Source organism: Marmota flaviventris, chromosome 11 (assembly GCF_047511675.1).
Source record: "Marmota flaviventris isolate mMarFla1 chromosome 11, mMarFla1.hap1, whole genome shotgun sequence".
NCBI lineage: Eukaryota > Metazoa > Chordata > Mammalia > Rodentia > Sciuridae > Marmota > Marmota flaviventris.
This window is the reverse complement of record NC_092508.1, coordinates 93,495,906-93,521,239: the sequence shown is the minus strand read 5'-3', so window position 1 is coordinate 93,521,239 and position 25,334 is coordinate 93,495,906. Positions and strand designations below refer to the sequence as shown.

General features: G+C 36.4%; 1 protein-coding gene across 3 annotated transcripts in view; it reads right to left on the bottom strand.

Moving 5' to 3' along the window:
- The window catches only part of Zranb3 (zinc finger RANBP2-type containing 3), a 223,122-nt gene extending 201,249 nt beyond the window's left edge, over positions 1 to 21,873 (bottom strand). For 2 of the 3 annotated variants that reach the window (XM_071619227.1, XM_071619228.1), the window contains exons 1-2: positions 21,817 to 21,873; positions 1,787 to 1,954 (exon numbers count right to left, since the gene is read on the bottom strand). In XM_071619227.1, coding sequence (XP_071475328.1) covers positions 1,787 to 1,947 — 161 coding nt within the window. In that variant the 5' untranslated portion in view covers positions 1,948 to 1,954; positions 21,817 to 21,873. Of the gene's footprint in view, positions 1 to 1,786; positions 1,955 to 21,816 lie in introns of those variants that run through there. The other variant, XM_071619230.1, reaches the window with a different exon arrangement.
- Between the last annotated feature and the right edge of the window lie 3,461 nt (positions 21,874 to 25,334).

Here is a 25,334-nt window from a genome sequence, read left to right as displayed (position 1 = left end):
GTGTAAAAGTGTTCTGAGCTTTTATACATTCCAAAAGAAAATGATGATATTTATCTCTGGAGTTCCTGGGAAGATTATATAATATACTTACAAAGCACTTTGTGAACATGAGTACACATTATAGTAATAGATGCTATGCTAATTAGCATTAATTTTGGAAGGGTCAAAGATTTTGACTCCCAGTGGAAATAATTTAAATTAAGCTTATGGTTTCCTTCTCTCTTTGCAGATCCTTCAATTATTAGTGGCAGCTGGGGAAGTGATAATCAGCTGGCCCAGTTGTGTGTATGTCATAGATTTTCATTTTTCTTATAGTTTAAAAGGTACATGTTATATCAGGCTATAGAGTAAAATGTGCTTTTATAACAGTCATTTAAACTTTTTTTTTAGCTTTATTTTATTTTTTATTTTCATGTGGTGCTGAGGATTAAAGCCAGTGTCTCACATGTGCTAGGTGAGTCCTCTACCACTGAGCCATAACCCTAACCCCTAAACTTTTAATCTAGTTTGTTTTCAGTCAGAATTGTTTCCTTTTGTTATTATTAAAGGGCCAATTATTTGTCTAGGTGTTCTAGATAAAAGTAAAAACAAGTTTCTTTCCTTGAAGATCGTGTGATGTAATAAAGGAAATATGCATATTAAAAATAAATGAATAAAATATAGAGAAGAAAGAATATAATACATGTGACTATAGAACTATGACAATACTATCCTTAAAAATATAGAAAACCAGGGGCTGGAATTGTGGCTCAGAGGGGGAATGCTCGCCTCGCATGTTGAGGCACTGGGTTCGGTCCTCAGCACCACATAAAAATAAAATAAAGATATTGTATCTACCTATAACTAAAAAACTAAATATTAAAAAAATAGAAAACCATGCAATATCTCAATGTTATGGAAGAGATATACACCTATTTTCAAGTTTGAAAAAAGTAAAGAAATACAGGCAGTAATATAAGGTACTAGCAAGACACAAGCAGAGGTTGCTAATTTAAGATGAAAAATGAAATGAACAAAAATGTAATGAAGACTAGGTAAATATAAAAAAGTAATACATTCTAGAAAACTGTTAATATATGTGATGCTGAGAATATCTAGTAATTCAAATAATTAACCTGTTTTGTCCCATCATCCGACATGTAGAACACAAAAACTTAAACATACTACATTGTATATCTACGTAAAATATAAAATTGCACATAGAACTATATTATACTATAATTGTAATATCAATATAATAATAAACTCTAAATTATGATTTCTGACTTATTTTAATGCACCTGTGTCAATTTTTTTGAAATACAGAATTAAAAACTTGGGATTTAATGGGTTAAGGTAACCAAACATACTTTTTTTTGAGGTACTAAGGATTGAATTCAGGGTACTTTAACACTGAGCTATATCTTCAACTCATTTTATTTTTTATTTTGAGATAGGGTCTCAGAAAGTTGCCTAGGTTGGCCTTGAACTTGAGAAGGCTGGCCTCAAAACTGCAATCCTCCTGCCTCAGCCCCCCAAGTTAGTGGCATTACAGGGGTACCACAACATCCAGTCAAACATATCTTCTAGAGTTTAGAATATGTTTAGTATCTTCCAACCTGAGTATAAGTCAATCATAGTAAATGGATGAAGCTAATTTACTCAGAATCAATTTTATTAAAGAAAGACTATGGGTACCTGAAAAAAATAGTTTGAACACAGCTTGTTTTTTTTTTACACTTGGCAGGAATATAATATTTTTACCAAAACTAAAATATAATATTTTTACTTTGAAAAAGTACTTTACCTGCCCTGTCTTCCAAGGGCAAAAGTGATGCCATCTTTCTGGAATGGAAGCAGTTTTGTTCTTAGTTTCTCAGGCAAAAAATCCAGTTGTTGATAGTATTCATTTGTTAAGCAAGAAATCTGAGGATTATGAGACTTTTTTATGTTCTGAACTTTAGGCATGATGATCCTATAAACAAAGAAACCACAAAAAAGGAAGGATAGGGGAAACAGATTTACTAAGTGTTACTATAGAATCGAACATGGGTAATAATATTATGGTACTTACAAATAGCTTTGATATACCATCTACATAGATATAGAAAAGTTAGGTTGTGTTTCCAGAGTAAGTTACTAAGAAAAGTCAAAGTACTAAGTTCAAAAACAATTACTTGCACTTGCCAGAAACTCAGCACCCTCAGTTTCATCTTGAGCCATAATATAGCCATACCCGTCTTTCATAAAATAAATGTTCTAAAAATTATAAAATCAACTAGATTTTTACAAATTGAATAATTTTAAAAACAAAGGATAATGTACTATAAAATACTGCTTTTATAATTGACTCTTTTATACATATACATTTTCATATCATATCAGATATTCTAAGAATGGGGCAAATCTACATTTAAAAAATTATAAAATACAAAGACCTTAACTCCAAACTTATAGTAATTAAATTAATTCAACATTGCTAAATAAAATTTATTTTTAAAAATTAAAATTAATTCTTTTTAGTCAGCTAATTTTACAGTATAAAATCTGATTAGCACCTTCCTCACTCACTGGGTGTCCACAAATATAATTTTCTACCATATCAAAATTTCATGTATCTGTAAATTCTTAGAACTCTGAAAGACAAAGTCCTTTTAAACCACTATGCTATAATGCTTCTCTAATAATATTTCATATTCAGGTGCATCACTGTTTATAAATAATCTCATTCAACTTTTTAAAGAAGCTTGCTTTCATGTGATGGTCACTTAAAGACTTGTAAAACTTTAAGTCCTCTCCTCCCTCAAACGTAACTAATTTCTAACTCTACTAAGGATCTTAAGAATTAAATAAGTTTTATTTACTAAAAACAAATAGGTACTACATTCCATGATCTGAAGAATTAAGGCTCATACCATCACAGGGCTTACATTTTTGAAGGAGTGATTAAAGTAAATAAATAAACAAGATGATTAATTATATCATAGCAGAAATATTGCAGGGAAGTTAACATGCAAACAGCCATTTGAAGAAGGCTGAGCAGAAGAGGTCCATCTTAAGAGGTAAGGTTTATCCTATAGTCTGAAGAATGTAAAAGTCAACCAGGTTCAAAATTAAGAGAAAAGCACTCCTGACAGAGAGCATTAGTGCAAAGGCCCTGAGTCAAGAAAGAGCCTGATATTTTCAAGAAACAGAAAGGAAGCCTGGCATGGTGGTGCATGCCTGTAATTCTGGTATCTTGGGGGCTAAGGCAGGAGGATCACAAGTTCACAGGCACCCTCAGTGAGTTAGTAAACCCTAAAAAACTTAAGTGACCCTGACTCAAAACAAAAAATGAAAAGGGATGGCGGATGTGGCTTAGGGGTTACGAGCTGCTGGGTTTAAACCCTAGTTTAAAAAAAAAAAATGAAGTAAAGTGGGCTGGGGCAGTGGTAGTGTTTGTCTACTATTTGCAAGGTTCTGGTTTTGATTCCCAGTACTGCAAAAAAAAAAAAAAAGAAAGAAAGAAAAAGAAAAAGAGAATGAATGAATGGAATGCAAATGTGCTGTTCAATACATCATTAGCCACATGTGGCTACTTATTTTATTTTTTTAATTTATTTAAAATTAAATAAAATAAAAATTCAGGCCAGTTATACCAGTTGCTTCAAGTGCTCAACAGTCACAGTGGCTATTAGCTACCATATGAAACAGTGCATATAGAGAACATCTCTATCTACTGAAAGGTCTATTGGACAGCACTTACTATAGATTTTTAAGCAGTGGAATGCCACAGTCGGTCTTAAATTTCAAAAACTGCATGTGGAGGACAAAGACACCAATAGGAGGGCAACGAATGAATGTCACTACAGGATTTGGTCAGTCACCAAGCTCCCTCTGCTTCAGTAGGCAAGTGGACTTGAAAATTATATAACTAAGAGTATATATATATATATATATATATATATATATATATATATGACTCAGGTCTATATGAATTATCTTCATAAACACCAATACATGGACATTCTTAGAACCCTCTCAACAACACCTACAACAAAACTGAGCAAACAGATAATGTTTCAAAAGGGGGAAGGTATAGAAGCAAAAAACCTACTACAGGTTACAAAGGACAAGGCAAAATGATCTTTATTGGGGCTGGGGTTGTAGCTTAGTGGTAGAGCACTTGCCTAGCATGTGTGAGGCACTGGGTTTAACACTCAGCACCACATAAAAATAAATAAATAAAATAAAGCTATTGTGTACATCTATAACTGAATTTTTTATTTTTATTTTATTTCATTTCATTTTATTTTATTTTGGTATTGGGGATTGAACTCAGGGGCACTTGACCACTGAGCCACATCCGCAGCCCAATTTTGTACTTTATTTAGAGAGAGGTTCCCAGTGAGTTGCTTAGCTTTTGCTGAGGCTGGCTTTGAACTCACGATCCTCCTACCTTAGCCTCCCAAGCTGCTGGGATCACAAGCATGTGCCACCATGCCCAGCTCAACAACAACAAAAAAATTTAAATAAAATGATCTTTATCAGTGAAATGGAGAGATCTGGGAACTATATCAGACATAAAGTAAAGGGGACTTGGTGATAGAGTACATGTGGAGAATAAGAGAAATGTGGGATCAAGATGTACACAACAGCAATGGAGTCAGTGATACAGAACACTACAATGACTATAGAAGAAATGAATTGGGGAAATCAATAAATCTTTTAGAAATACATAAAATTTGAGAGACTACAAAATATGAAAAGGAAATATCAAGTAGGCATAAAAAAATCTATGAAACTAGAATTCATATAGGAAAGTCATGGAGGCTTAACACAAGAAATATCAGTCAGCCTTATAGCTAATGAGTTTGCTAATCAGATATGTCCATTTTGAACTTTAACAGAAAAAGTCAAAACTCAAAGGAGCAAAGATTAAGTGAAATCCATTTTGGCAAGGTAACAGCAGGATAAAGAGTCATGTCCACTTTCCAGAAGTAAGAGTTCAGAAGCATTATTCAGAATCAATCAGATATAAGATACAACAAGAAGGAAGCTTAAAAAATACAAAAAAAAACTATTTTACTGTCTATTATCTTTGTTCAAGAAGACTACTTTTTGCTTTATTTACTTTGTAAAAAACTTTCATGGACATTACATGAAAAATACCTGCTACATTGAGGTCGCTTTGTAATCACTACAATTTATGTTGTAAGGACTGGCTACTACATTTGTAAAAATAAACAAGAAGCTAAAGTTACCATAAAAAAAGTTACAAATGGGGCTGGGGATGTGGCTCACGCGATAGCGTGGTCGCCTGGCGTGCGATCGTCCCGGGTTCGATCCTCAGCACCACATACAAAGAAAGATGTTGTGTCTGCCGAAAACTAAAAAATAAATATTAAAAAATTCTCTCTCTCTTAAAAAAAAAAGTTACAAATAAGATTTTTTAAAATTATTCAGTACAAAGACGAAAGAAGTCTAAAGTAGTATGAAAATGTTCAAAGAAAATTTCAATTTTCAGATTATATTGTGGCTTGCTGATGATGATTCAAACACGTGTCCAGATGTATTAAAAAAACAAACAACAACAACAACAAAAAAAAACCCAAAAACTAAGAGCTGGGGTTGTGGCTCAGTGGCAGAGCACTTGTGAGGCACTGGGTACGATCCTCAGCACCACGTAAAATAAATAAATAAGCAAAATAAAGATATTTTTTAAAAATTTAAAAAACTAAAATTATGTTATATTTAATAGAACATAAATGTTTTGTTAATAATAAAATAAAATAATATTTAAATGCTTTTTTCCATTTATACTACTATCCAAACTATTACAATTATATTATCGCCTGGGTGGTGGTACAAGTATGTAATCCCAGCTACTCAAGATATTGAGACAGATGTGACAAATTCTGGGCCAGCCTTGGCAAGTTAGGGATGGGGAGCATGAGAGGAACAGACAAACTCTAGATAGGGCAGAGGGGTGGGAGGGAAGGGAGGGATGGGAGAGAAAAGGAGGGGGTCAGCAAGGATGGTAGAATGTGATAGACATCATAATCCAAGGTACATGTATGAAGACACAAATTGGTCTCAACATACTTTATATACAACCAGATATGAAAAATTGTGCTGTATATGTGTAATATGAATTGTAATGCATTCCGCTGTAATTTATTTTTTAAAAAATAAAATAACAGTGACAATAATTACACATCCCTTTCTAATCATGAAAACTGGAGAATTTAGTTCAGCAATTTGGGGGAAAAAAAGATTTTATTCAATGTATACTAATTTACTTTTACTAAAGATGAGAGAAGGCTATCAAAAGGGAACCAGCAATATAATTTTTAATGCCATGCTATTAAAATTAAGAAAACAACTATCAGCTAGGGAAATTTAGTCAAAGCGAAATCTAGTCAAACTCATTTTCTAACCTCTTAATAAGCAACACTTGGAAATGAAGGAAAGTTTTTATTTTCAATCTTTTTTTGTGGAGGCCAGTTTAAAAATGATAGAACACAGATATGCTTTGCCACTGAGCTACATCCCTAGTCCTTTTTATTTTTTTTTTTATTTTGAGACAGGGTCTTCCTAAGTTGCTGAGAGTCTCACTAAATTGATGAGGTTGGCTTCAAACTTGCAAAACTCTTGCAGCCACCTCCAGAGTTGTTGGGATTATAGGTATGCACCACTGCACTAAATTTTTATGTTCAATTTTTAAGATCAAGATGGTGATCAATTTGGAACAAAGTAAATTCAATTTTAATTCACTGACTCTTAAATAAATAGTAGAGTTGTACTGAGAAGTATCAGATATTGTTAAAATATACTACCAAGAAATTTACTGTGAAAATAATAAGCAAATGGATTGTCAGGGAAATTATGTACTTTGAGGAGATAAATTTATTTTTATTTTTGAAAATGATAATTTACTGGAAGCAATCAATTTACTGGAGAAGAGACACAAAAAATAAACGAACTAGAACATTCAACATAAATGCACAAAATTACAGAAATGGAAAACAAACTAGTGGTTGCCAGGGATGAAGGTGGGGCAGGATAGAAGGGGTTGTGGCTATTAAAAGGCAACATGAGGGATGCTTGAGGGATGGAATTGTTCTTTACTTGACTATATCAATATCCTAAATGAGATATTGTATTATTTTTACAAGATATTACCTTTAAGGAAAAGAAGGTAAAAGGCACTCCCCCTGTGCATTATTTCTTACAAATGCCTGTAAATTTACAATAATCACACAATAAAAAGTTTGACTTTTAAAAAAATGGAAAAAACAGTTTGGAATGATGAGGTCCAGAAAGGAAAAACTCCCATATCAGTAGCTAGTAGTAGAAGGAAAACATAATTTTGGGTCTTTCCTCCTTTTGCACCACAAGAAAGTTCCAATGGTGGTACATTCTGATTCAGGGCTAATCAGTATCAAAATTATTGTCCTATCAAGAATTATAGTCAAAAATAATCATCCAATTCCCTGAATTTCATTCTGTCATGCATTCAATAGATTTGTGTGTTCACATGTATCTGGAGGTTCACATGTGGAGACACTGGGCTAGGTTCTGGATATATAATAGTAAGTATAAATCCAGTTCTGAAGAAATATAGCAGAAGTACTGGTGTTAAGAGAGAATATAAAAATGAGAAATTATATCCCATCTATGTATGATACATCAAAGAATAGAAGTGCATTCTACTGTCATGTATAACTAATTATAACAAATTAAAAAAAATTTAAAAGAGAACAGATTTGCAATGTTGAAAAAAAAATGATTTTCTTATTAAAAAAAGAGATAGGACTCATTTTTTTTTTCAGATTTGGGAGTTTAGAAGACTTCTTAGATAAACATACCATTTATACAAATATAAAGTTGAGACCAGAATAAAAAAGACATTAACCAAACATTAAAGGATCCAAGAGTGTTCTATGAAGAGGCTATAATCCATACAAAGACCCTGCACTGGAGGTAAATCAACAGAATAGGAAGTTATTCTCAAATCTTTATCTGACTAGATCTTTTAGTAAATCACTCCCTCCTCATTAAATCACTTTTTTCACTTAGATTTAAGGACACTACCTTCTCATGGTTTTCACCATACCTCACTGGTTATTCCTTAAACTTTTGCTGGTTCATCATCTTTTTTTTTTTTTTCTTTTTTTGCAGTCCTGGGGATTAAACTCAAGGTTGCTTTAACTCTGAGTTACAACTACAGTCTTTTTCATTTTTTGAGATAGGGTGTCACTAAGTTGAACGCTGCGACTGGCCTTGATCTTGTGATCCTCTTACCCTAGCATCCTGAATTGCTAGAATTATGGGCCTGGGCTTCCAAACTCATCTCCTTATCCACTTTTAAGGTAGAGTGGACCAAGGGCTCAATTCTTAGCAGCCTTATTCTATCCCTTAGTGATCTCTTTGATCTCTTGGCTTTAAATATTACCTCTATGCCAGTGATTTCCATTTACATAGAGAAAACTCTCCGGAACTTCAGATACATGTATCAAACCAGACACTGCTACTTGGCTAATAGATGTCTCAAACATATCTAAAATTGAATTCCAGCTCTTCTCCCAAACTCTATTCCATTCATGGCCTTACTCATTTCACTCTTCTAGTTGCTCATACCAACACTTTTACTCCTATTTCACAGTGCACATCAGTCTATCAGCATCTCTTATTGGCTCTATATTCTAAATATATTCAGAATCCCACCATTTCCTACCACCTCCAAATCACATGCCTGATCTGAGCAACGATCAACTGTGGCCTGAATTTCTGCAAGAATATGATACCCACCTCCCCTTCACCCACCACTTTCACCTTTCCCCCAACATTCAACTTTCATAGAGCAATCACAAGATACTCCGGGGGGGAAAAAAAGAAGTTTGATCATATCACTTTTAAGAACTCTTCAGGGGCTGGGCTTGTGGGTCAATGGTAGAGCATTTGCCTAGCATGTGTGAGGCACTGGGTTTGGTTCTCAGCACTCCATATAAGTCAATAAAGTAAAGGTCCATCAACAACTGAAAAAAAATATTTTAAAAAAACAGTAAAGAAAGAAGAAAAAATAACTCTTCAGTGGTTCTCAATTTTATTCAGATATAAGTCAAAGTCCTATTAATGGCTTCCAATTTCTTATAAACTGTCTGTATCCTGTTCCCATAACCTCTCCACCTTACTTATCATGCTGATGTCCCTGTATGTTCCTGTCTTAGAAACTTGCATAAGCTGATCCATCTGCCTACACCACCCTTCCCACAAGATGATCTGCAAGGCTATCTCCCCCACTTTCTTTAGTCTTTTCTGAAATGTCACTTTCTCCAAGAAAACTTAACATGACCACCTTATTTAAAATTGCAATTCCCTAAGTCTCTTCCCTGCCTTATTCTTTATCTTCTTCATTCCTTCCCTCCTCTCATTCTTTCTTTCTTAGATTACTAAAAACTGAATACATTTATTGATTCTTGATTTCATTTCTTGCACTATAGCAGTCTTGTTAAGGAAGTCAGGGACTAATGCGACATGATGAAGATTTGGCCCTACTTTTTCTTCTATTAGGCATAGGGTCTTTCGTTTAATTCCTAGGTCCTTGATCCACTTTGAGTTGAGTACTGTGCACAGTCAGAGATAGGGACTTAAGTTCATTTTGCTGCATATGGATTTCCAGTTTTCCCAGCTCCATTTGTTGAAGAGGCTATTTTTGTTCCAGTCTTTTTGGCACCTTTTTCTAGAATGAGATAACTGTATTTATGTGGGTTTGTCTCTGTGCCTTCTCTTCTGTACCATTGGTCTATCAGCCTATTTTGGTGCCAATACCATGATGTGTTTGTTACTATTACTCTGTTATATAGTTTAAGGTCTGGTATTATGATGCCACCTGCTTCACTCTTCTTGCTAAGGATTGCTTTGGCTATTCTGGGTCTCTTATTTTTCCAGATGAATTTCATGATTGCCTTTTCTATCTCTATGAGGAACGTCATTGAGATTTTGATTGGGGTTGCTTTAAATCTGTATAGCACTTTTGGTAGTATGGAACTGAATCCATGACATCCTGCATACTAGGCAAGTGCTCTACCACTATGCTACATCCCAGCCATTTTAATTTCATTTTGAGACAGAGTCTTACTAAGCTTCCAAGGCTGATGACAAAACAAACTTGTGATCCTCCTGTGATCCTCAGATTCTTAAGTAGCAAGGATTACAGGAATGTGCCAACACACCCAGTGACATTTTCTTTCTGGACAGCACTTATCACTTATAAAGTACCACACAATTTACTTATGATGTCTCTCCCATCTTGAATATAAGCTTCATTGAGGTAGAGACTTTTTTTCTGTTTTATTTACTGGTGTTCTCCATGCACACAGAACAGTGCCTGGCACAAACACTCAATATTATTATATTAAAGTTTCAAAGGACCAGGGGACCATGAAACAAGTCCAGAGGTAGAATAGTTCCTGGGGATGAGAAGGTATAAGGTGTAGCCATAGGAGTGCATGGCTGAACTAGCATGGAAATAAAGTTCCCAGGAGACACAACAGTATCGAAACTAAAAAACTATATGATGTGTCAGATGGAAGGCACATTCATATGTAGAAGTCCCTCTAAAAAGAAACAAATTTAAACCAAGTTCAAGTTACAGTAAGGAAATTAGCAGCATATTTTCCAGAGTGATTAAAATTAGAGGGATGTTTATTAAATATGAATTATGGTTCCAAAGAATACCCTAGAAAATTCCAAGAAGGAGCGCTAAATATGAAAAACTCTTCCTAAACCACAATATCAAACAAATCTTATGCCCAATTTAAAAACAATTTCTGGGGGCTGGGGCTATGGCTCAGCAGTAGCACACTTTCCTGGCATGAGTGAGACACTGGGTTTGATTCTCAGCTCCGCATATAAATAAAAAAATAAATAAAGGTCTATAAACAACTTTATATATATATATATATATATATAACACATAAATCAGTTGTACTTATGAAGTGAAAAGGTAGCCAATAAAAAGATCTATTAATCTACTATATATGTACTGTAGATTAATATATATATATATATATATATATATATACACACACATGTGTATATATATAGAGAGATATATATATATATAATAGATAGATAGTAGATAGATAGATAGATACATACATAGATAGAAAGAAAGAAAATTTCTGTTCATCTAGATGACTTTTTCCCCCCCAGTTCTGGGAATTGATACTAGGGGTACTCTATCACTAAGCTACACCCATAGGTTTTATTTTGAGACAGGGTCTCCTTGAGGCTGGCCTTGAACTTGCACTTCTCCTGCCTAACCTCCATAGTCACTGAGATTACAGGCATGCACCAACACACCCAGCTTAGATATCTAAATTATATAAATTCTTCCTAATCAAACAAAAATTGTCAGTGGAAATGTCCTAAACACTATGGCAATTTGGCTACAGAGACACAACTATAAGTGTAAAAATGAAACATCTTATGTAAATCTTGGGTGAACTATGATATTAAGAATAGATTATTTAACTATTCCTTCTTAACCTGCCCCACACATTACTAATAGAAGGCAGTGGGACAGAGGCGGAAGAGAGGGGCTAGAAGTTAGTAACCTCAGTAAATATCTTTCCCCAGAGTTAAGTGAAATAAGTACAAAAGTATTTACATTTCAGTCATGGAGGCACATACTTGTAATTCCAGCTACTACAAGGCTGAGGCATGAAGGTCACAAATTTGACAACACCTTGGGCAACTTAGACCCTGTCTCAAAATAAAATAAAAAGGCTGGCAATGTAGCTCAATGTTAAAATGCAGCATGCATAAGGTCCAGGGTTCAATCCCTAGTACTACTACAAAAAAAAAAAAAAAAAAAACATGAAATATAAGTAGTTATAAGTTCTTTATTGGAAACATAAATTTAGCTTAAGTAAATCAGCAGTTTCTACAAGTTTTGAATACAGGAAATCTATTGGACACTCCACCTTTAAAATATATGGATTCCAGAAGGCACAAACTCAAACACAAATCAGTTGTGCTTATGAGGTGAAAAGGTAGCCAATAAAGAGATCTATTAATAATCTACTATAATATTTGAAGGTGTTTTTACAAAAGTCATATATTCAATAACATTAACTCTTCAAATTTATCATGAGTTGAGAATGTGCCTATTTCATATATACGGTATATATTCTACGTCAATGTTTATACCTGATATACTACACTTGTAAATATAACTACATTACATTTAGTTTGTGAACTACAGCCTAAATTTAATAAATTGAAAGTAGGTTTCATCAGTAAAATTGAATATTATAAAATGATATAATAGATCAATTTCAATAAGTATAAAATTACATAACATTTTCGAATTCATTTGTTATGGGGCTTTTAAAACTGCCATATCTAATATTTAATTACTTTAAAAGCAAGGACACTAGAATCTTTCATTCCACAGAAAACTGTTTTCAGAATAGTGATAAAATAACTCCCACTTATTAGTTAACCTCTTTCCATGAGGCAGTATACTAGGAAATTTTAGAAAACCTCCTGTAATTCTCAAAACAACTCACAAAGTATTGTTCGTATCACAGTAAAGACAAGAAAACTGAAGTTCAGAGATATTAAAAAATTTACACAAGGCTTAACAGTTAGGTACTGGTAATATTAAGCCTGGAACACAGATTGGATTAATTTTAAAGCCTCGATTTTTGTAGCTATATAACACTGCCTCTCTAAATCACTCAACAAATACTTACAGAGTGCCTTGTGTCAGACACTGTAGGAGGTACTGAGGATGTGAAGATAAATTTGTGCCATTGTAGCCTCACCTTTGAGTATGATCAAGAAAGGAAGGGAGAGCTATACATATATAATCACAATACAATGTGTAAGTGTTATGAAAAAAGTATATATAAAGTACTGTACATAACTGGAAACAGTTGCTGTAAGACAGCAAGCAATCAAAGAAGGCTTCATATATAAAAAATAATTGGCACATAATACACCTTATTTAACTACCTAATATATGCCACAAGCTGAAACTTGACGGAAGTCTACAGTCTAGAGTTTACAGATGGAGAATCAAGTAAGAATATTCTCAGGAGAAAAGAAGCCATAATTGCAAATGTACAAAGTTTGAAATCCAAAGCAGTTTAACACAGCTAAAGATTAAAATGAATATAAAAAGTAGTACAAAATAAAACAAAAACCATGCACGGTGATGCATACTTGTTACTGAAGAGGCTGAGACAGGACTGCAAGTTCATGTATCAGCAATACAAAAAGACCTTGTCTTGGAGTAAAAAATATAAAGAGCTGGGATGTAGCTCAGTGGTGCAACACCACTGGGTTTAATCCCCAGTGCTTTCCCCCCATAAAAAGTGGTAAAAAAGTAAAAAAAAAAAAAAAAAATAGGCCAGGTCAGGCAGGTCCTTCTATGTTAAAAGAGGTTGGGCTTTTATTCTGTAAGGAACTGGGAGCCTTTCCTACAGTTTAATTAGGTTGCTATTTTCTAAAGATTATTGTGTCAAGATTAAAAGAATGGATGTAGGAGCAGGGCTAACCTTTTAGAAGACTACCATAAATAGTATAGTAATACAATCTATAATCTCTCAGCTTCAGAGTACTACATCTAATTACCTACCTGACATTTTGGATGTCTCACAGAGCTTTCTACTTTAAATGTCCAAAACCAAAGTCCTGATTTCTCTACCAAACTTGTGATTTCTCTACCAAACTCCCTACCCAGTTTCTCATTAAGTAATATAATTACGTAAGTCACTCATAGTGGCCACCGGGATTTCCTTCTTGTTTTTTTTAACAATTTAAACTTTATCTTTTATTTGTTTTTATGTGGTGCTGAGGATCAAACCCAGTTCCTCACCTGTGCTAGACAAGCACTCTACCACTGAACTACAAACCCAGCCCAGGATTTCACTCTTGATCCCTGTCTTTCCTTCAACTGCTGAATTGAATCCACTTGTTATTCATTATTCTCCAAATATATTGAAATCTACCTATTTCACCCCAATTTCATTGCCATCATCTATCCCAAAACATCACTGCCACTCAACTAAAATACTACAATGGCTCTCAACTAGACTCCCCCAAATTGTCCTTAATATCAATTAGTTTCTTAGTTATTGGCAATTATTGTTATGTTTCCTTAAAAATTTATCTCTCCATAAAATCCTATTAAAATGTCTTCATAAAGGTAGGCACGAAAGACTATCTTGTTTGTTGTTTTACTTCAGCAGACTCACATCTAGCATCAACCTCATCAACAGAATCAATACTAATAAAAAGCAACACACAGGCTGAGGATGCAGCTCAGTGGTAGACTGCTGTCTTTCTTTTCTTCTTCTTCTTTTTTTTTTTTTTTTAACTCTTCTGGTGCCAGGGTTTGAACCAAGGGGTGCTTAACCACTGAGCCACATCCCCAGCTCTTTTTACATTTTATTTTGAGTCAGGGTCTCCTGAGGTTCTCACTAATTTGCTGAGGCTGGCTTCAAACTTGCAATCCTCCTGGCCTCAGGCTCCAGAGTTGCTGGGATTAATGGCATGTGTGACCACATCTACCTGCAGAGTGCTTTCTCAGCAGTTGCAAGGCCTTGGCTGGGTTCAATCCCCAGTACACCAAAAACAAAACAAAAAAAAACAACACACACAACATGCCAGACACTTTTTAAATCATTTTACATATACTGTCATTTAATCTTCATAAAAACCTCTGAGGAAGGTAGTCATATAATCTCAATTATCTCAATTTTAGAAATAAGGAAATTGAGACACAGATGATCAACCAATCTGCCCCAAGTCAAACAAGTAAATGGCCACAACTAGGAATCAAACTCAGGCTGAATGACCCATCTTCTTGATTATTCAGTAACTCTCTTGGTGGATGCTCAATAAAAATTTCTGGACCAAATAAACAAATAAGATAGAGATATACAGAAGAGAAACAGATTTAGGAGTAAATATGAATATGTGGGCTAAGATTTGGGGCATGTTGAATTTGAAACACTTGGAGAAGGCTATGAATTACAGAGGGATAAACAATTATAAGTCACAGATAAACATTCAGAAGTCACCAGGTTCAACTGGAAGTCACTCATAAAAGGCATATAAAAAAAGTAGTCATGTAATGTTTAAAATGAAATGTGCTCATAAACTGTAACCATTTAGATCCAACTCTGTAACTAAAACATTTTTAAAAAGTACAGAATGACATTTGATTTCTATGTTATCTATGAAAATTTCTCTATAGTTAATATAGAGTACTTGTCTTCCTTTAAGAGGTAATATTCAAAATCTATTTAAATGTCAAACTTGAATTTTGTTAAAATATAAAAGTGCAGAGATTTATTTTTAACTTGACAAAATGATTCCAAAATCTAATAGAATATGAGAAAATTTGAGACTGACAAGAAAATGTCTAAAAAGAAGAGAGGGAGCACATTTTACCTATTAGATTTTAAAACAAAGTTACAGAAATTAGAGAATGGGTATTTTTTTAAATTTTATTCTGATTTGTTATATATGACATCAGGATGCATTGTAATTCATTTTACACATATAAAGCACAATTTTTCATATCTCTGGTTGTAAACATAGTATATTCACACCATTCGTGTCTTCATACGTGTACTTAGGGTAATGATGTCCATCTCATTCCACCATTTCTTTTACCCCCTTTCCCCCTCCATTCAACTCTGTCCCCTTTGCCCTATCTAGAGTTCATCTAATCTGCCCATGCTCCCCCTCTCAACCCCACTATTAATCAGCCTCCTTATATCAGAGAAAACATTTGGCATTTGGCTTTCTGGGATTAGCTAACTTAGCATTATATTCTCCAATTCCTTCCATTTACCTGCAAATGTCATAATTTTATTCTCTTTTATTGCTGAGTAATATTCCATTGTGTATATAGACCACATTTTATTTGTCCATTCATCTACTGAAGGGCATCTAGGTTGGTTCCACAGTTTAGCTATTGTGAATTGTGCTGCAATAAACATAGATATGTTTGTGTCCCTGTTGTATGCTGTTTTTAAGTTCTTTGGGTATAGCCCAAGGAGTGGGAGAACTGGGTCAAAAGGTGGTTCCATTCCCTTTTCCAAGGATTCTCCATACTGCTTTCCACATTGGCTGCACCAATTTGCAGTCTCACCAGCAATGTATGAGTGTGCCTTTTTCCCCACATCCTCACCAACACTTATTATTGTTTGTATTCTTAATAGCTGCCATTCTGACTGGAGTGAGATGAGTTTTGATTTGCATTTCTCTAATTGCTAGAGATGTTGAACCCTTTTTCATATATTTGTTGATTGATTGTATATCATCTTCTGAGAAGCGTCTGTTCAGTTCCTTGGTCCATTTATTGATTGGGTTATTTTTGTTTGTTTGGTTTGGTTTTTTGGTGTTTAACTTTTTGAGTTCTTTATAGACCCTAGAGATTAGTGCTCTGATGTGCAAGTGGTAAAAATTTGCTCCCAAGCTGTAGGCTCTCTATTTACCTCATTGATTGTTTCTTTTGCTGAGAAGCTTTTTAGTTTGAATCCGTCCCATTTATTAATTCTTGGTTTTAATTCTTGTGCTATAGGAGTTTGTTAAGGAAGCAGGGGCCTAATCCTATATGATGAAGATTTGGTCCTACTTTTTCTTCTATTAGATGTAGGGCCTCTGGTTTAATTCCTAGGTCTTTGATCCACTTTGTGTTGTGTTTTGTGCATAGTGAAGAGATAGGAGTTTAATTTCATTTTGTTGCATATGGATTTCCAGTTTTCCCAGCACCATTTGTTAAAGAGACTATCTTTCCTCCAATGTATGTTTTTGGCGCCTTTGTCATATTATAAGACAACTGTAATTATGTGGGTTAGTCTTTGTGTTCTCTATTCTGTACCACTGGTCTACCAATCTGTTTTGGTTTGTTTAGTAACAAACACCATGACGTGTTTGTTACTATTGCTCTGTAGTATAGTTTAAGGTCTGGTATAGTGATGCCACCTGTTTTACTCTTCTTGCTGAGGATTGCTTTAGCTATTCTGGGTCTCTTATTTTTCCAGATGAATTTCATGGCTGCTTTCTCTATTTCTATGAGGAATGTCATTGGGATTTTGATTGGAATTGCATGAAGTCTACATAATGCTTTTGGATCTGCCTTATCTAAGAACAAGGAAGATCATTCCATCTTCTAAGGTCTTCTTTAATCTCTTTAATTTAGCATTTTGTAGCTTTCATTGTAGAGGTCTTTCACCTCTTTTGTTAGGTTGATTCCCAAGTTTTTGTTTTGTTTTGTTTTGAGGCTATTGTAAATGGGGTAGTTTTCCTCCTTTCTCTTTCACTTTTTACAATCAGACTAAAGAGAGTAAAAGATAAAAAATGGGTTTTCTCAAACATAGTCATAATGAAATGGCACATTCATTCTCAAGAACAATTTTGGAATTACAGGGTACTCATGGCTAAATAATTCTACTTCTGAAAAATAAGATTCAAGAGATAATCAGACAGGTATACAAAAAAGAAATGCTTATGAGTCTTGCTTATAAAGACTAATATACAATTCAAAGATCCCTCTTCTCAGTTTATATCCAAAATAATGGAAAACAGCATCTAGAAAAGATATTTGCACTACCCTTCTCACTGTAGCATGATTCACAAAAGCCAAAAGATAGAAGCAACCCAAATGTACTCACCAGATGAATGTATAAAGAAAATGTGGCATACACATACAATGAATTCATCTCTAAAAGGAAATTCTATCATAAGCCAGACCATGAATAAACCTTGAGTATATTATGCACACTGCATGATTCCACTTTCATAAGATAAGTCAAACTCAACAGCAGAAAGATGGTTACCAGGGAAAAAAGGAGAATAAAAGGGAAGTTGTTTAGTGGGTACAGAATTTCAGTTTTGAAAGACGAAAAAATCCAGAGATCTGTTACATACAATTCCTTACCACTGAAAGGGTGTAGTGGTGCATGCCTGTAATCCAAGCAACTGAGAACACTGAAGCAGGAGGATTAAAAATTTGAAACCAGCGTCAGACATTTAGTAAGGGCTAAGCAATTTGGCAAGACCTTATCTCAAAACAAAAAAATAAAAAGGACTCAGTACCTCAGTGGTAAAGTGCCCCTGGGTTCAATCCCCAGTAGTAAAAAAGAAAAAATACACTACTATAACATACAAGGTGTATACAGTTAATACAACCATACTATCTGTACTTGTGAATAGTTAAGATGGTAAATTTTATGTTTTCACCACAATGAAAAAAATCATTGAACACAAGATAAATATCCATCAGCAGGGAATGGCTTGATTACAGTTATACAGTGAAATATAAGTAGCTATCAAAAATGATATTCCCAGTAGCTCTGGAGGCCAAGGCAGGAGGATCATGAGTTCAAAGCCAGCTTCAGCAATGGCAAGGTGTTAAGCAATTCAGCGAGACCCTGTCTCTAAATAAAAATAGAGTTGAGGATGTATAGGGAGCTGTCCTGGATGCAGACACCTTTAAGTCCTGATGCACTGGGTTCTGACCAATTATTGCCTTCTGGCAAGGCAATGCCAGGTTGCAGAAACTTGGGTGTTATCCCAGCTTGGATAACAAGGCATGCCTCCAGGTGTAGGCATCATACCACTGGGGTTGAGTTACACTCACATATTCCTTTATAATACTACCCCTTTGCCCTTTTGGGGATAGAATATTCCATGAAACAGCCTTCCCCAATAAAACTCGGGTTTGAAGTGTGCTCTTTCTCTTCCTTGCCTGACTTGCCCCGCTTGTGGGAGCTTCAGCTGATGAGTGATCACTGAACCCAAAGAAAAGGTACTTTCTGTGTCTGTGTCTTTATTTATTCCCCAAATTCACTTAGAGTGACCCTGACTGGTTTAGCTGTGTGTTGCAACAGGGATGTGGTTCAGGGGTTGAATGCCCCTGAGTTAAATCTCTAGTACCAAAAAAAGAAAAAAAAAAAAAAAAAAAGATATTGGAGCCAGTTGCAATGGCCCATGCCAGCAATCCCAGCAGCTCAGAGGCTGAGACAGGAAGATCACAAGTTCAAAGCCAGCCTCAGCAAAAGTGAGGCCCTTTCTCTAAAATAGGAAATAAGACTAGGCATATGGCTCAGTGGTTGAGTGCCCCTGAGTTCAATCCCCAGTATCACCCCTCACAAAAAGAGTAAAGCAGTAAGATTCAATCAGATGTGCCTGTCCTCATAAGTAAAGAGCACAGTATCTGTAAATAGTGATATCTCTGAATAATAGGATTGCAGATCACCTTTCTTTTGTATACTCTCCTATGTTTTTAAATACTTTGAGTATTATGTACATGGCAAAAGATGGCTTAAAAGAAGAAACCATTGCCACCAATGGTTCCAGAAACTTTGGATATAATTGTATATCTTTCTTTGTGTTTGGCACATATTGGGAAAGTAGTAAAATATTTGAGAGGTTGGATGAGCAGTTATTAAGAGTTCAAAAATCAGACAGACCTGGATATGAATCTCTGCTACAAATATTTTGATAAGGGATCTCAGGCCTTAAAGTCTTATTTACCTTCACTAAGCCCTAATTTCTTTGACCATAAAACAAAACATGGCATTGGTATATAGGTAAGCTGTAGAGCACATGTTTAGAATAAATGAGGTCCTGGGTTCAATCTCCTGCACCCCCCCCCAAAAAAAAAAAAAAAAATATATATATATATATATATATATAAAATACTTGTAGATTGTGGCAAGGACACAAGGATACTAAATACATATAACCCTATTTCTGGTTCAAAAGAAAAACTCAGTAAAATGATGGCCATCATTCCTGTTTATTGACTTGATTCACATTTTAAAGACTTATGAAAAACAAAACTAAGCTTCAATACAAGACTCTATTACTAAATTATCATTAGAAATTCTAACTGGGAGCTAGGGATGTAGTTCAGTGATATAGCTCATGCTTAGCATGTGGGAAGCCCAGGGTTCAATTCCCAGAACTCCCCACACACCCCCACCACCATCAAAAAATACCCTAATTCCATTAAAAAGTAAAACTTTGGTAGATATAAAAACTATATAGCTAAAACATTGGTCATATTCTTCTATCTAGGATTACCTAAGTAATTTATCATCTATTTGATATATAAAAACCACTCTTCAGAGCCTGGTGCAGTGGCGTTGACCTGTAATCCCAGCAGTTACCAAGGCCTAAGCAGGAGGATTGCAAGTTCACAGCCAGCCTCAGCAATCTGGCCAGACCCTGTCCCAAAATAAAATATAAAAAAGGGTTGGGAAGGTTGCTCAGTGGTTAAGCACGCCTGGGTTCAATCCCTGGTACCAGAAGGCAAAACAAACAAAACACTTATTAGTACTGAACTTACGCTTATTGGTACTTCGGCAAAAATAATGAAAAAGAATATGCTTATTTTAATGTAAAGGTCGATTGGAAACAGAAGATCGAGGAAGGCTTGACAGAATTAAGGGAGAAAGAAAAAGCATGTGGCATCACCATTAATTTTGTTCAGTCTTTCTCTATTTTTGGACAAGGAATTTATCTTTCCGGTATCAGCTCTACACCCAAAGTGTGGTATAGTGCCTAGGAGTGTAAATTCTCAGTAAATATTTATAAACGAAGGTCTCAGTAAAAAAGAAGGGAGAAAAGTTTAAGACAGTGGCATCAGGCTTGGGTTGGTAAGGCCTTTCCCAATTTTTGCTACATTCTCTAGACCCCCAGATGGACCGTTAGCACAAACAGTCAACCTGGCATGCTGAAGGGGCATAAACCAAGGCTTAATTTGGTAGGCTTATTATAGGCCGTGAGCTCCTAAGTATTTTTAATGACGCGTTTATTCACTAGAGTATTAAAGTTGGCACCCTCTCACTACTTGTCTGATGGATGTGTTACTAAAAGAAATAAGAGTAATAGGACCTTCATGATCATCCATCTGAAGTCCATCTGACTTTCCATCTTCAAAGCTCCCTTTATAAGTGTGTTTGTAAAGGTGAAGCCAGATTTAAAGATAAGTAGTTAGTAGTTAGTGTAGTTAGGTAAATTGGGTCGAATACCGAGTAAGATAAAGAAAATGGAGATCATTATTGAGAATGCAGTCCAGGAAACCAGAACAATACCAGGGGGAAATTGAAATATTAATGTCCCCAAGGCCTGGACCCACCCTAAAGAACTGTTAATGAAGTATCTCCCAGCAAATGGGGAGGTGCTAATCAAACACCCTAGGCCCTTCCTGCCCGCTTAGACCACCTAGCTCCCACCTTTTGGCCTTCCCATCTGCATTCTATCACCGCAGGATAGAGGGAAACAAAGGACAGAAATGTGGGAGAACTAAAAGAAGATCTAAGATATAAAAAAGGGAAGACCTCCCCCTTCCACAGATTCTGCCTGTCGGGTCCCCTTCTTCCTCTGGGAGGAAGTCTTTTCTGCTATCATTTAACTTTCCACGCTACATTTGCCTTGGCATGCTTCTCAGGTGTTGTACTTCAGCGTTTGAGGAAGCAAGAGCTCCTCACTGGTATTCAGCGGTAACAAAAGTAGGAGTTGCCTCATAACTTCCTACTCCGTTCAAGGTGACAAAGTGAAGCCATGTTTCACGCATAGCGGTAAAGGCGAAAAGAGGCATGCTATACAAATATGTAGGTGCAATCTAATAGTGAGCGGACAGAGAAACCAGAAAACTGGAATTCCGGAATTGAAGACTCTAGGTGATAAACTGCAGTAGAGGCTTGGGAATTACCCCCATCTAATTTCACCTACTAATTATTAAAATGCAGTTAACTCCGTTCAACCTCCCATCTACCACAGCAACTTGCCCGACACGCCACTCATAGAGGAACACACCTGGTATATTCGCTGCAGAACCTCCAACTCCCGCCACAGGTTTAGGCTGTGTCCGCCCCCTAAGCGGAAGTGACGTTAAAGGGAAGACCTGAAAGTAGGCGTGTTCAAATACCAACAATCTAAAATCTCTAGTGTTCTGAGAAAACTCTCCTGACCATTCTTGTGTGCGTTCTCTCCTTACTTAAAGTGGTGAAAAATACTTCCAAATCCTTCAAAACTTGGTCCCGCCTTATTAGCCAAGAACACGGGTACCTCCCAGGAACTACAATTCCCGTCAAGCCCCGCGGGAAGCAAAGAGAGGACAGGGCCTTGGTGGGAGCAAAGCGCCTTGGGAACTATAGTCCACTCAGGCCAAGCAGTCACCCCGCCCTCCACCACTGAGGCTGCAGAAACCAGGTGTTCTGCTTAGAACCCGTTACCGCTAAGGGGAGGAGCAAACTCCTAAGCAGCATGCCTCACTTTTCCACACTAGAAGGATGAAATTTTTCCTTTGTACCTATAAATCACTATAAATTCTCCCTGAAAAAAATATAATTGTTTTATTTTTAATATTTCCAGTTGGTAAAACTCCCGGAACTCCCCCACCTCAGGGTCCCAACTCGTGGGAAAAGGTGGCTCTTTTACAAGTGGGCAAAATGGCTGTCCTCCTAGTTTTATTATTGGTTAACTTTTGCGTCCTTCAAGGGCGGTTACTAACCGCGGATTGGTTCTTTTTCCTTTGAGGGTGGAGGAAGACTTGGCATGGCTCTCCCGAGGCCCAGGAGGAGATAAAGGGGTGGAGAGAAGGCAGTTTTTACAAGAATGATTGGGTGATCTTCATGTCACTCCATGAATGTACAGCCTATGATGGAGAGTGCTGTCCCTCAAAGAGAACGGGGAGGCGGGGCTAGTGCGTGGTGGGAAGGGGCGGGATTCTGCCGCCCCGGCTGCCGCTGGAGCCGGTGTCCGGGCTGGTGATGGGGTTAATTCCCTTTCGTAAGACTCTTACTTACACCCACCCAGCCCCGCCGTCGCCCCGCCGCGCCGCGCTCCAACCGCCTCCTCCTCCTCAGTAACGCGGGTAAGAGATGTCCTCCCCTCCCCCTTTCCCCTCCCCGGGAATAACGCGCCTCGCTCCCCTCCCCCGCCCGCCAACCGGTAGCGCTAACGGAGCAGGAGGCGAGCTGGGGAGAGATGTGGTGGGTGAGAAGGTGGCCTTCCTCGCCGAGCCGTAGGCGCTCCAGCTTGGACTCGGCTGCGTCCTGCTGTTGCCAGCCCCCTGGCAGGTCTGGTTCCGAAGGAGCCGGGTTTGCCTGGCCGGCTGCCGCGGCTGCAGTTGCAACCACTATCTTGTGCCCACCACCCCCACCCGGGGGCCTTGTAAAAAGCAAACCCCTCGAGGCCTAGCAGAGGAGGCAGGGGAAAGGTTCCCGAGTCCCTGCCATGGCTGCTGCTGCAGCTGCTCTTGCAGCCCCAGGGACTGAGGAACCAACACAGCAGGCCTTCCAGGAGCGGGTTCCGTGCGTGGTTCTGCTCTCGTGTGTCTGGCGCCGGTGTCCCACAGTTGCGAACCCTGGCCTTGCACTCGAGAATTTTAAAAAAGGAAATAAGTCATTTCGACCACCAGTAGGTTAACTAAAGGTGTATCTTGCCTGTGGTACAAGGAAAATGCACACTGGGAATATTTTTTTTTTTTTTAAAGTTGAACGGCTGTCAGTGCCACGGACCCCGGGGATCAGATTTACACACACTATTATGCTTGAGCCTTAGACTGTGCCCCAAATCCCAACGTGTTTGAAGTCTTTTTGCTGTTGTTTCTGTTTCTTTTTGTGTGATTATTAGGTGCAGAGGAGTGCCACTATTTGAGCTTGCTTTTATAAAGCAACTTAAATTGTTGAGAATATCATGCCCCTGGAAGGGTAATTGTCCTGGGATAACATAAGTCAACTAAGTAAAAGGTGATGAGGTGCTTCCCCAAATAAGCTTAGTAAAAAGCAAATGATTTTTCTTGTAAAATTTCCCGAGAAAATTTTTATGTATATCTAGGATTGTAGTTTGCCTAGTTGTAACTTTGAAAAAAACTCTTTGCTTTTAGCTTAAATGTCATTGGTTACAAGAATATTAATAAAAAGCTGTTTAAAGTAAAACTGAAAAAGTCCACCTACTTGTAATATTTGAATCAATAACACCCATGAAATATTTAGTAGGCTGCCAGTTTGACCAAAATAATTGGGCACACATCAATTTTCAAGATTTGGCATATTTGGGTATCTTTGCGTATTCTATCATAATGAATCAGATTTTGATTGAATGCTCATCTTTAAATATACCACTCTGGTTTTTGTTTGTTTGTTTTACCTGGGAGAATGAATTTAAATAATGGATTCTGTAGCCTGTAGTAATATGCTCATAATCACAGATAAACTTCCAGGCCCATTTCTTTTGTTGTTATTTTGCTTTTTTCCACCGCACTTTATTTTTTTCTTGTATTCATTACAAATATACACAGTGGGATTTGTTTTTACATATTCTAGACCCATTTCTGAGTCTTAGTAAATTTGGGTTTGAAAAAAATATAGAAGGTTTAACTGTTAGATCATTTCCTCTGGGTCTGAAAAGACTAGTTTAGTGATCTTCCGTACCCCTGAACTATTACATCCAGATACAGAGTCTAAATAAATCTGTATATCCAAGACCAGGAAGAAATTTGGGTATGTGTTAATATAAAAATGTAATACATAGCTTTGGAAGGGAATTCCCTTTAGTTCCCCAGTAAGTACCCACAGCATACATAACTGGACATGATATTTTTCAAACCTTGATGACTTTTTGATAAATTGGGCAGTTGATGCTTTTATATCTTGTGCCTTACATGCAGAAAAGGCTGATTTCTGAAAATACAGCAGGCCTCTACATTCTTTTAGTACCTGTATGATCCCTCTGAGCCTCAATGAAGTTTCTTCATTTGTAAAATGGGATGATAATGTTCAGTTTATGGAGTTGTGAAGATTAAAGATTAGGTATGTAAAGCCACTAGCCTTGTGTAAGAAACAAACGGTGCAATTAAATATTAACTATAGTTATTTTCATGCATATTTAGAGAATGCACTTGTTGTTCATATGCACAGGGTATTGTTGCAGCCTCAGAAGTTGTTCTGTTTTTGAGAAGTGCTGTGGGAGTATTAATTTATATAGTGATTTATTAAACTTGCAGTTAGTCATTTCTAAAGCAAAAGGTACACTGGAAATTGACGATTGGATATGGAAGTTTTTTTGTCTTTGAATTAAAATACAAGTAGTTAGGAATATGTTTCAAGTGAATTATCAGGAATTAAATGGTTCCACATTGTTGTGATAAACTATTGTAATATCATTCACAATTTTATTTAGCTGATGTATTTTTCAAGATCCAGTTTATGTAGTTGCTGTCCCTATTTATTGTGCTACCAGGTCACAGGCAAATGACAGTTGAACTTTTTAGGTGGTGGGGTAACCAGGGATTGAACTCCAGGGCACTCAGCAACTGAGCAACATTCCCA